The sequence below is a fragment of the Hyperoodon ampullatus genome, assembly GCF_949752795.1.
Source record: "Hyperoodon ampullatus genome assembly, chromosome: 11".
Lineage (NCBI taxonomy): Eukaryota > Metazoa > Chordata > Mammalia > Artiodactyla > Ziphiidae > Hyperoodon > Hyperoodon ampullatus.
In genome coordinates, this window is record NC_136924.1 from 86,139,653 (window position 1) to 86,153,284 (window position 13,632).

The 13,632-nt window shown below is 38.2% G+C and overlaps 1 protein-coding gene across 2 annotated transcripts in view; it reads right to left on the reverse strand.

Moving 5' to 3' along the window:
- Positions 1–11,917: 11,917 nt before the first annotated feature.
- Positions 11,918–13,632, reverse strand: part of PDE3A (phosphodiesterase 3A) — a gene marked incomplete at both ends in the record, with an annotated part of 307,728 nt that continues 306,013 nt past the window's right edge. For both annotated transcript variants that reach the window (XM_079715862.1, XM_079715861.1), the window contains one exon: positions 11,918–12,159. In XM_079715862.1, the coding sequence (XP_079571988.1) occupies positions 11,918–12,159 (242 nt within the window). The remainder of the gene's footprint in view (positions 12,160–13,632) is intronic.

Consider the following 13,632-nt stretch of genomic DNA (forward strand, 5'->3'; position numbering starts at 1 on the left):
GTGTAGACTGTGTGGGTTTAATATTTTTGGTGCAAGGGCTGTTTTTAGTGTGGATGCCTTCCACCTCTTTCCTCCATGTGTGCTGGCCATTATCCCCTTGATAGGGGGTGTGACTTGTGTTGTGGTGATCAGAGCCTGCACTGGCTGTTGCACAAGAACTCTTCTTTGCTCTGTGATTGTCACAGCCCTTTTGGGGGCAGGTCTCCTCCTTAGTTGCTGGAGTAGAATTCTCCAGATCCATTTCTGAACTGCAGTGTGAGATAGGTGGGATATTGGAGCACTCCCACTGGGAGAGGAGCCACTGCGTATTCCTCCACCAGAGCTGTCCAGCAGGACATGAGCTCTGTGGTGTCTCTCTTTCACCCGTTGTGTGGGCTCACAAAGTTTACTGTTTTGGGCACCACCTTCAGCCCCGCCTCAACCATGGGAAGGTTGGCAATCGGCCGTAATATGCCTGAGGCATTTTTTTCACAAAGTGACCAGCATAAATCCATAGGCTCAGATCCACTGACGTCAGCTACCAGGAGCACAGTAGCCATGCACCTGGACCTGCTGTGGGAGCAATGGAGGCAGCCTAGACCCTGGCCCAGCACAGCCTCCATGTGCACATACCCACAAAGCCCACAGCTTCTAAGGTCAGACACATCCCAGCCAGGGAGCACCCATTGTTCACTCGGATGTCCTGCAGGTTTTGAGTTTACAAAGCCATTGGTGGTGACATAAATCCACATATCTCACAGCCACAGGGAGAGGGCTCAGATTTCAGCCCTGCTTCCTAAGTTGCTTGGCCCCTGGTGATCAGCTCTGATTTTAGCCCTGCCTCTGCATATGGTCAACCCACTGGCACTTGTGCACTCTCAGAACTCTTAGAAGTGGTGCTCAGCCAGATGAGAGTGCTTGGCAAAAGTGGCTGCTGCGGTGGGCCTTGCCCTTCCTTTTGCTTGCATGTGCATTAATAATGGGGTTTCAGTGGCGGCACCATGCCCACTATGAGGAGGCAAAGAGTTAGACTGCAATGCTGGGCCCTACCCCTCCCTTTGCACACTCCTTAACGGTGGAGCTTAGCTTCTTTGGCAGGCTCAGACTTCTTCTGTGTACACCCCCTGGTTGCGGTGGTACTACACTCTAGCCCCTTCAGGCTGTCTCTGCACAGCCAACCCCAGTCCTGTCCCTGGGTCTTTCCTCTAAGGCCTGAGTTTCAGCATCCAGCCCCTGCCCATACCAGTGGATGCACTGGCTTGGGTGTGCAAGGTGGTGACACGGACTATCTGTGCAGGTCTCTCTCTGTTCTGCCTGCCACAAACCAGTTGATGTGCTCTCCTCCGAGCCTGTGAAGCTCCCTTTCTTTCCCAGCTGATCTCCACACCTGTGAGGGGGCTTCTAATAGTGCAGGAACCTTTCTTCTTTCACAGCTCCCTCCCAGGGGTGCAGGTCCTGCTTCCTTTTTTTTCCCCTTTCATCCTACCCAGTTACGTGGAGATCTTTCTTGCACTTTTAGGCATCTGAGATCTTCTGCCAGCCTTCAGTAGGTATTCTGTGAGAATTGTCCCACATGTAGATGTATTGCTGATGTATTTGTGGGAGGAGGTCAGCTCCAGGTCCTTCTATCCCACCATCTTGATTGGAACACCCAACAGCTTATTTTGAATAGGCTGTTGCAACATTCTCAAGACTGGACCTCTCCTGCTTTCCCCATTGCCACTGCTGACTTTTTAAAACTGACCTGCCTGTTTCATTATGGACATGAGCTTTCTTGATGTGGAACAGCTGTGTAGTCCATATGCCTTCATTATCTTTACTGTGTTCCTTATTCTTCTCATGATTTGTGAAAGATTAAATTATAGCCACCAAAGTTGTCTACCCCCTAATCCCCAAGAAACTGTAAATATGTTAAATTACATGGCAAAAGAGACTTTTCAAGTGTAATTCATGTTAAAGACCTTAATATAGGGAGAGAATCTTGGATCATTTGGTTCCAGTATAATCACATGAGTCCTTAAAAGCAGAGAACTTTCAAAAGCTAGAGACAGAAAGGATGCAGTGGCAGCTGAAGTTAGAAAGTCTCAGGGAACTTTCAAAAGCTAGAGACAGAAAAGATGCAGTGGCAGCTGAAGTTAGAAAGTCTCAGGGTGTAAGAATGAATCACATGCTATCGCTGGTTTGAAGATGGGGTGGGAGCTGGGTGAGAGGAGGAATGCCTGGAGCAGTGAGGTGACCTTAAGAAGCTGAGACAGGTTCCCAGAGGACAGCCAGCAAAGGAATGGGACGTTAGCTCTGTAATTGGAAGGAACTGTATTCTGCCAACAAGCTGAATGATTCTAGAAACTTCAGAAAAGAGACCAGGCTGGCAAACACTTGATTTCAGTCTTGTGAGAGACCCAAAGCAGAGAGTCCAGCCAAGCCCATCTGGACTTCTGACTGACAGAGTTACGAGCTAATAAATTTGCCTTGTTTTAAGTTACCAAGTTTGTGGTAACTTATTCTGGCAGAAATAGAAAACGAATGCATAATCTTTATCTGCTTTGAAGTCCCTGAAGACCAGAGCCCAAGCCTTCAATGAATTTACCTTTGGCATCTGGTGGGGAAAAGCCAGTCAATTTGACAATGGAGGAAGGAGCAATCCCATTTCCTGAGTATAACTACAAAGTATGGAGAAATACGCCCCTCCCTTATCCAGTTCTGTCTGGTCCCAGTAGCCCAGATGACCCCAGACAGCACGGGCCACTCCACAACTCTTCACATCTGTCAGATTTCAGCAGAAGTGGACCTGGGTTTCCTCTCTTAAGCCAGCAATGATGTAAGAAAGAATGATCTGGACATGGAGTGGTTCCAGGACTAAAAGAAGCAAGACTGTTTCTTAAAACTATCCTAACAGACAGAAAGTTCGCTAATCATTTAAGAACTGATTACATTTTTTCTTTTCATTGGTCAGGGTGTGGTACCCATTTCCTAAGCTCCACCTCCTGTGGTTCAGTGGACGTAGGGTTGATCTGTAGAGTTGGACCAAGTATGGATTAGTGTGACCAAGGACACGCTTATCTGAACTCTGAGGCTATTTCAGACGGTGGTCTTGGCCATCCCTTTCCACTGGCCTGGATCTCAGGCTCCATTAGAACTTACCAATCATCACCTCTCTTACCCCATCATGTAAATTAACTTTTCCTTACCTAAGGCCAGTTTGACAGTACCTAAACACAGGAAGGAGATGAAAGTTCAGACTGGACCTAGTTATGGTCTCCCTTCCACTGAGGACCAGAACATCACCATAAGAGGAAAGCCCTGGGAGAGGGATAGAATCCAGAACTCAAAAAAGACATAGTCAATCTTGCCCTGTTGTGCTGCTTATAGTTGGAAGAATTTGTGTATGCACAAAGGGAGAAAGAAAATGTATTTATACAGAGTGTGAAAATCCCCTACTAATTTGATTTGCCTAAGATATAGAAATATAAATGATTAATGGCTGGTTCCTTTGATAGGGACATGGTTTGAAGCCAGAGTGAAGGAAACTTTGAATATAACAGGCTTAGACATTAGAATTTTGTTTCATAGGTAATCGGGAAATCAATGTGTGTAGATTGAAGAATTGACTCCTTGGGAACTTTGGGTAGAAATTGCATTTTGCTTTTGTTTGTTTCAGAGAACTATATTTGAGTGTTTTCAAACCATTCAAAATTTTGTAAAGCTTTTTGTATATGTAGACCAAAAACAATTCTGAGTCTGTACAACCAACTATCCTGTATATTGGGCATTCATAGACAAACTTGATAGGATAAATTTTATTATTCATAGTATAAATGGCAGCACTGTGTATTTCACAGGACCCTGAAGCTGATTATTAGAAATCTGGTTATCTTGGTTTTGGTGCTAACTATTCTATTAGAGAAAGGGCACAGCTTAGCTGCAGAAAGTTAGATGAAGATTAATGCAGCTAAAAATTCATCAGAGATAGGGAGAGGGATGTGACCATGGGAATAGAAGTCTCCAGGAGTCCTTGGAAATTGTAGCAGGGCCAATGGATGTGTCATTACAGTGTAGGCTGGGTACAGGCTACTGCATTTGGATATGAGAAGAAAGGATGCCTTCAAAAGTGGATGGAGGACTTGGGTTGTACAAATGACTACATCAAACATGATACCACAGAATTATATTTATATTATACATTGTCTTCACATTGTAACATCCACATTGATCATCTGTGACACAATTCTACTAACTTTGAGTATATATTTACTATAACATATATATATATGTGTATGTATGTATATATATATATATATATATATATATATAAAACCAAGAGGCACTTCCAGTAATTCTGGCCAAAAAGGAGCATCATTATAGTGTCTAAGCTAAAAAATAATAAAAATAAATACAACTTATCTAATATTTTTTCTGTACAGATTCTACTTTATACAAAATATTTATCAGCCATTAACTGAGTCACAGCAAATACTTGTGATAGGATGATACAAAGTATTGCTACATATATTAAGTGCAAGATACAGGTGAGAGGACAAGATTTATTTCAACTGCGAAATGATCACTTAAGTCCAATGCCTCACTCTTTTGTTTCTAAAAGTTGATAAATTTGGAAAGTTATTAACAAACATATTCAGGTTTGTTGAGAGTGATGAGAATTACATTGTTAAAAATTACCATGTACAAATGACATCCCTTACACTGTTGCTTTGGTTGGCAGTTATTTGAAAATATTGCTTTATAGGAATACTAAATTAATCCAGTACTCTCTGGTTTACAAATAATACAGAGATAAATATTTGGGACATGCTAATCTGAACTTTCCAATGAAAGTTTTTGTCAGGAGGAGGTAATGACGGATCAGAACAACTGCCCCATCAGGAATCAGAACACATTTTAACACCAAAAACCAAATCAAATTAACCAAACCAGCCAAAACCTCAAACACTCTGAATTCAAATTAAAGTTCTTTCAGTTGCATATCCTAATATTATTATAGGAAGCCAGGGAGAGTCTCGTTTTCATTATTTTGCATTGAGAGTTTCAGAATATCTATAAAAGCACCAATTTTCATTTTGTGATTCATATGATAAAAAATCTATAGGAAGAAAATCAGGGGGTAGTTGGATTCAGTGATATTTATTTCCAGTGCCTGTCAACTAACAAACTGTTCTTGTTGAAACAAAAATGGTATGCGTTCTTCTGTGAGAATGTATTAGGAAATGAACTGATATTCACAAATGGAAAAAAACCCCACCATTTAAGCAAATATAATATGGCAAAAATCCTATGCACATGTTTTACAGAGTATTAAATAGTCATTTTTTTAAACTAATGAACAAATTTATACTTAAAGTCAAGCCATTGAAACACACTGACAAGTGATATATAGATATATCAGGGTTGTTATTTAAAGATAGCAATACTATAGTAGTGGATTATGATTATACGTAGCTAAAATGAAATATCTGGTATAATATGGGTTTTTGAGTCATAAAAATAATCAGTTAATTTTTAAAAGAAAAGTGAGGGAAATTCTATCAACCAACAGCTGATATACACAAAGAAAAGATCTTTAAGCAATTACTTTTAATTTCACATTAAACCATCTGAATAATTTGCTAGTATATAGAAAGTAAAATTACTAGAATTAAAAAAAAAAATCCTTCCCTTCAAAAAGTATTCAAGCAGCAGTTTCCAAGCACTAGGGGCTAGTTCACATTCCAAAATGTGTAAGTGCTGATTGTAATAAAGGAAGTCAAGATTGAAATATGGATCCATTAAGTCCCTTTACTCGAGAATAACTGAGAACTAAATTGGTTTGCACAGAAAAGATGAAGAGGTGTCCTGGGATGATCCTTTAAGTTTTATGTAGTGTTCACTCCCAATCCACAGCTCTGCTTTTTTTTCTTTTTTTCTTTTTTTTTTTTTTTTGCTTTTTAGTACCATGGGCTGCACAGTGAAACTAAGTGTGGTGAGTTAAAACTTGAGGTGAAAGGCATCTTACTCCTTATTATAGCAGAAGAGAATTTGTGACGTCTTCCTTTACTAATTTTGAGTTAGAGAAGGAAAATTGGAGATAAGCCATACTTTTCTCCTGTAAGTTTGACTTTTTGTTTTGTTTTAAAGAGGAAAGAATTCCCTGCTATAGTGTGTTTCACTTGAGATAGGTATTTCTACTGACACAGAAAATTTAAAGCATTTAAGCTTTAAAAACATTTTTTAAATTACTTTTCTATTTGTGAATCTCAAATTCCAACCTACCATTTGATCAGTCTTAGCAGATGAATGTAGTGCATGTGGTTTATTGATCGGTCAGTGTTTCCTTTGTGAAAGTCAAGATTAATAAGATTTAATTTTTCTTAGTAATGAAGATAAGTATTTGGGTTCTTAACTGTGTTAGAGTTTCGTAAAATATAATCTTCATTAGTAAACCATTTATTTTAAAACAACCTAAACCATGACAAATCGCTGGATTTGTCATTCCTCTTTCTTGGGATAACTCAGACTCTAATTTATACCATACATCTAATTAAATTATGGGGACTAAATTTATTTTTATCTATTTCATGTATTATTGGACTCTTCATAAAATATTTTCCTCCCTGAGGCATGCAGGGAATTAGATAAATAATTAAATATTACTTTTTACAGTTTTCTGTTACATAATAGTTCTGATTATATCACAATGTTTAGCATCTCTATACCACGAAACATCATTTTGTGGGTTTCAATTGATTAAAAATTTTTAAAAAATAATCAAATTTATTTGATTATTTTTTTTGCTTTGCTTCAAATAATCAAATTTAATATTCTTGGTAGTACTTACATATGATGATTTAATATTATTCTTTTTGAAGCATTTTTGTTTGAATTATTTACGTGATTAAAGAATCACTTCTTGATGTAAAACAATGAGGAAATCTGTCTGAACATGAACATGTTCAGTATTTCTTATCAATAAGAAGAAGGCTTGCCTTTTCTTCTTTGCTTCACAACTCCTCAAGGAAGCAGAAATCCATGATACCAATGCCTGTCAATGTAATCAACCTTAAAAGTATGATATGGAGAAAAACTAGCTGCTTTCAGATGGGGAATTTGGATTTATAAGAGCCTTAAGCACATGTCAAAAGCCAATTTTGTTTTCCATCTATACACCATTCCATATAGTTTATAGTCTTATCTGTACTAAAACAATCTATACCAGATCAGTATTTTTGAATCCAGACATTGAGTTCCACCAACTAAATAATGGCTTAATCTTCAGTTTTGTATTTTCAAACATATTTAGCAACAAAATTCTCAATTATTTTTTGTCACTATTGTTAACCTGCTATTAGAATGATTTTGTAGTGTGAGCGTAAAGATCATAGTACCTAAAACTGGTACATTTCCCTCTGATTAGAAAAGCTAAGCATAGTTTAAATCTGGAATGTTCTTCACCTAAAATGGTGAATTGGTCTCCTAATCTTAAAGTTCCATTTTGTTGGACAGATTAGAAAAATGGACTGACAGACAGTATCAGCAAGGTCATAGTTTTACTTCATAGAGAACTCTCAAGAGAAATGAATGACTTAGAACTGATTATAAAGTATCTTGCTGCTTGATAGGAGAGAAGGCAGTTGAAAGGAACTCAGTTTGGTTTCAGAGTATATAGATATTTTAGTGCTCAAATACCTGGAGTTGAGCTACTAGCATTTGAAAATTTGTTGATTTTTTCCACACCCATTAGCTGATAATTATATGGAGAATTTGATTTACTGTAGATTATGAAAGTTTACAGAACTCTGTTTTACTGGAGCCTTCTGCCCGTTTGAAAAGGCAGTTTATTTCCAAAATTGCATATAAACCAGGAAAAGTATTAAGTGGGAATCAGACTTAGGATGAAAGAGAAGGGCAATAAGACCCTTATTGTGGTTTTCAGTATTATTTTAGAAAAACTGAATGACAAGGACAGTGGAGATCCCCATATTGATATGGAAGCACCAAAAATACCTCCTAAAGCAGAATAGAAATGATATCTTGATTCTTTACTTCTCATTAGTTAGGAGTTGTTCATCACACAAATAGTTCACTTTTGTAAAGCAGTCGTTTCAAACTTTAGACTTTATTTACAATGATAATTTTCATATCTTTATTACTTAGAAAATAATTTATGTTTTTCCATCATTTAAACAAAAAATAGGCCTGAGTCTCATGCCTTTTGCACAGCTTTTACCTTCAAAGAAAGTTCTCTGGGAAAGTGACAGGGGACATCAGGACATTGCAAATCAAGAGAGGCAGGGGTGTGAGGAAATTGCAATACGTATTATGCATGTAATATGAAGTCCGCTTGACATACCATCGTCTTTAGTTTTACTGAGATTGCAATGGTTAGGATTTGTTCTGGAATCCCATCAAAACGGAACAGACATAATTTCGTGTTCTGTGTTTAGAAAGTGGGTATTTTCTTAAACATAATATGAGGAAATTCCTTCACTTCTCAGATGAAGACCGATGTAGATAAATCCCTGTACAGAGCTACTGTCTTCATCTTTGACTAAGAGCAAAACCAGGTCTTATATAAATGACAAAAATAACTTATAGTTTTAAAATATGCTGAAGTGTTTTCACCAAGGAAACAATATTCTCAAGGTTGGCTTAGATCGATAACCAGAAAGACATTCTATCAGCATGCTGGAAATGACATCGATGACATTCTTAGTATACCTGGTCTTTTCCTTAACAGAAAGCAACCACTAGCATCAAGGCCACCAAATTCCAACTTTTCCTACCATTAGTTTAATGGCTGTCCATACAATTCTTTTTCCTAAATGGGCTAGACACTCATACATTTGAAAGACCTGAGTTTATCTAATGGCACCTATAATTAGGCTCATCTAAAAATGTAGTAAATTGCAACAAATACACTGGCACCGCAGGAAGCAAGCTCCGGAGTTGGAAGTGAACACAGTAATACTGCTGTCACCAAGGACGGGGAGACCATCACTAGCAGAAAATATCTTTTCATGTCCCTCGGCATCCTGTGGGATATACTGGGTGTGTATGAAAGTCAAGCACTTGAAGAATTGCCATTCCTTTTCGTGAACTGACTTTAGCTTTAATACACTGGCAATTTATCTTTCTTTGAAGAAAAAAAAAATAATCTGCCTAGACTGGTGAGCACAATTCTGGAATGAAGAGGTTCTTACTGCTTTGGCCATGATTATTTCATGTACTTGAAAACAGAACAAAACAAAAACCAGGTAGTGTGCTTAGACCTCTACTCTGGCAGCCAGGCGGGCCCCTACTTGGGGTCATGGAGCGTTGAGGAAGCCACCAGTATACGGTTATGAATGTATAACTACTCTGTCACCATTTAACTTGCTCCATACCTAGATTTTTCCTGGACTTACATTTATTTTAGAGACATATGGCATTTGGAGCAGGGGGAAAGATTAGTTTTGTTAAGTAATTAGATACAAGAGGCATGTGAGTATAAATGTTTTTTTCCCCCCTTCTGTTATTTGCCATGGAAGGAAAATAAATTCACTGGGGAAATGTATTTGACTCACAGTAAGTTTTGCAAACATAGAGACACACAGGCAATACTAAAAAAAATGGAAAACAACTCAGTAAGTCTAAATAATGAAGACCTGATGTTAACTCAAAAAAAAAATTCTCATTATTTAGGTAGAATCTGCATCTATTTGATCCTTTTCATATTTTCCTACTTTTTGGGAAATTTGCCTTGAAACTATGTTTATTTTGGATTGTGTTATCTTTGCCTTATTTGAAAAATGCCACGGATTATTGTATAATCATTGCTTTGGAAGGGAAGAATATCCATTTATGAGAAATGAAGACATTTTTAATGTAAACACTCTTTTCTATGATTTGAGAGGAAATAAAAAGTAGAAATCACAAGCAAGATTTACTTGAAGCTAAGGTTGTTTAGATGATGAGCAGGCCAGGATAGAGTATCAAAGGAATGTTAGAAGCAAAAAGTGTTGGGAAGAAAGGGACACCAATTATAAACATTCCTCATTGTTTAAGAAAGTCTTTCACTTGGGAGATGTGGATCCAGAAGTTACCCAAAAGTTAGCCAGAGTTGCTAGTGAAAAAACATTCTTTGCAGCATCCTTATTTAATTGGCATGAAATAACTGTATCCGATTATCATTTAAATTAGAACAGGTAGATGAGTGGGTGTTCACAGACCTCCATGCAAATGAACCATCCATCTCTTACTGGGCTTGGAGAGAGCTACAATGTATAAAAATGGTGATTAAAATAGAACTTTATAAAAATGTTTCCCTTTTCCCTTTAAAAAAAAAGTTGACTATCTACAGAAACAAAAACAAATCTTTATATTTACATCAAGATAACTATTCATGACAAATATAATAATATGCAATAAAATATTGAAAGTGAGTATCAACTTTTTAAATAGAGGTTTGGCTCACAGCATAAACAAGTGTAGATAAACAAACAAACCAAAAAAAAAAAAAAGAAGACTGTCAATGATAGGCCCAGTCCCCCCAAATCCCTCAAGTCTTCCCTGCCAAAAGAAACATGACAATGGGCCAGATTACAGCTAGAAGTCACCCCATCACACCGTGCGTGCAACAGTACAACAGGGTTGTCCATGCGACCTTTGCCACCGAAAAGCCAATCTTCACCAGTTGCCAAGAATCAGGCTTTCATTATGTCAATAAACACCAAACCCTAGGTTGAAATTTTCCACTTCATCTCTCTCTCACTAGCTATCCCAGAGTGGGTTTCTGTTTGCCTTCCTTTCTTTTTTTTCTTTTTCTACCACACATTTTGCAGCAAATTAAGACATAGGCGATCCCCGTTAAGAGCCATTTCCCAGGCCTTCTCTGGTGACCTTTTAGAACTGTAACCTGATGAAAAGACCTGACTTCAGCTCCTTCTGAGGTGTTTCTGTTTAAAGAATTCCATCCCCTTCCATGGTGATTTGATTTTTAGGTGAGTGACACACAGACATACAGACAAACAGCTCCTATACATTCATTCAGCAACTAGACTGGAAAATGCCTCAGTCTTCCCAGTTTAAGGCTGGTGACAGAGAGCCTCGAAGGGATGCACAGGCCCTTGGCCCTGTCCCCCAGCCTGCCAATCCCCTCCTTCTTCAGAGGGACTTTTACTGAAGCCAAGTAGAGGCAGGCAAGGATGGCTGCCTCTTAAAGACTCTCCAGAGCGAACTTCATCCTGTTTGTTCACATGTGCTGAGTCGTCTGCTACAGCAATGCTATGAACAATTAAAACCACAAAAATCTCTCTTTACATACACACAAATGTACATACACATGAGCATCCTTTCCATCTCTCTCTCTCATACACACACACACACACACACACAATGTTGGCAGGATGTATAAGAATTCAAACAATGCTCTGGAACTTTCATCCCTCAGTACTAAGAGCAAAAGCTTCTTAGTCGTAACCTACATTTGCTACACTGCTTCCCGGCTAAAGCTGCACCATCTCCTTTGGAATTTGTTTTCCTTTAGTTTTTCCTTTATGATTTATTATATCACAGTGACCACTATATATCTTAACATGAATGTTACTAAATCGTGGAGCCAGGAATCCTGGCTTTTCGGTGTGTCTGTGTGTCTGCGTGTGTGTCTGTGAATATGTTTTACATGGATCTATGTGAGAGCTTATATACACACACACATATATACTTCTTCCTTTAAAAAAATCCTTAGAAGCTGGTGGTGTTATAACGTGAAAGCTTCTCTGAGTGAGAGTTTTTTAAACCATGTACCTCACTGTAAAAATAAACACATAAGATGCAAAGAATCCCAAAATGCCATAGCCGTTTGCCCATCTTCTCATATTTCTACAGTGTTGTGTCTAAGTGTTGTGCTGGCTTGAAAAGAGTCTGTGACAAGTCACTCTGTTTAGAAACGTAGCTCATTTATCCATGGTCACTGGTTTGGCTTTGGGGTTGGGGTCTCCTCTCCTCTCAGCTTCCCCTTTTCTTCATCTTCTTCCTTGATGGCCTGGATCTGTTCTGAGGGGTGCTGCTGGGGGGACTGGTCCAGGGACTGATCCTCTGTGCCCGCCAACCGCTGTTCCTCCTCAATGACTTGCTTCCACATCTTGTGGTTCTGCAGAAGGTGCTGAGTTATTTGGCAGTAGACTTTTCTTCTTTTGAAAGTTTTCTTTCCTGAGAAAACACCAAATTAGACTACTTATTTGCGTGTTGAGTAATGACAGTTTTTTCCCCTTATTCATAGGGGTCAAGTACCAAATGGATACATATATCCATCACTTGATGTGTATATTGTACTAATCAGTTTTGAGAGTGGGGAAATAAGAGGAAGATGGCATGAACCATTAACATATCATTGAGATGTACTGTGAACAGTATTTAATATCTGGTAATGTAACATCCAATACAAGGTTTTGTCTGTTTCTTGGAGTTATTACTCTCACTCCATTCAGACTCTCAAGGTTTTCCACCTAGATTATTGAAATAATTCCTTGTTACGTGTTCCTCTGCTTTGTCAACCAATTCAACTCACAAAAGTCTACAATATTCATTTTTTAAAAAAGACAGTTTTGGTAGTACTGTTCTGTTTCCTGTGGACTAAAAAATTAATTTCAAACTCCTCTAGCAGGGAGCTTTGACTCCAGTGGGAAAATAGAGAGTAAACAAGTAAGGACAATTACACTGAGTTGTACAAAGTCTTTGAAAGGTGCCAGAAAGAGAGGGAAATGACTTAGCTGGGAGGATGCTGCATGATGATGGTGGCTTGGACTAGGATGGGGACCATGGAAACGAAGATGAGTAGATAAATGTGAGATACATTTGTGAGGTATAATCAACAGCACTTGGCAACTGAGTAAATGTAAGGAAAAAAGAAGGGAGGAATCAAAGACAACCCTGAGCTTTCTGATGTGAACAGCTGAGTGGCACGATGTACTGAGAAAGGGCATATTAGATGAGCAGAGTTGAGGCGTATGTTGAACATGAAGTGTCTGGGAGACCTCCAAGTGGAGAGGTGAAGTAGGCAGCTATTCTTTTCTAAGCACAGAATATAATGTGCCTTCATTCAAGTGACCATTTTAGACATAGGCCAAGAATTTGGAAGTTAGGCAGATTCTCACATTGGATTATAAACTTCTCTATGGACAGAAGTCCCCCCCGCCTTTTGCGTATATATCTGCAAAGCTCCAGACTTTAGTTAGTATTCAGTAAGTTTACTAAATGAATTATGTTCTCTTTAGTTTCTGTTCCACAGTTCCAAGTACATGGTGAAGTGTTGACAAGTGATTGATGATAAAAATAATAAAGGTATGAAAACGTGGTCCACAGGAAATTCTGATCTGAGACTACATTAAAGAGTTAACAGTACAAGTTACCAGGATGATCTGCAAGGAAATTTTAATTTATTTAACTAAGTAGTAATGATTTACCATGTAAAATCTGGAAGGAAAAACAAAAGAAAAAAATAGTAACAATAACAACAACAAAAAAAAGCTGATTGCTATGAGATATGCCATCCACCAAAATTTTTGTGGAAGTGCTAATGATTCCTTCAACAGTTTTATTATTAAAAAAGTTTCTTGTACCTTAAAATATGATAAGATCAATTTTTAAAACATAGTTCAGAAAAAGGACACCAAATTATTTTGA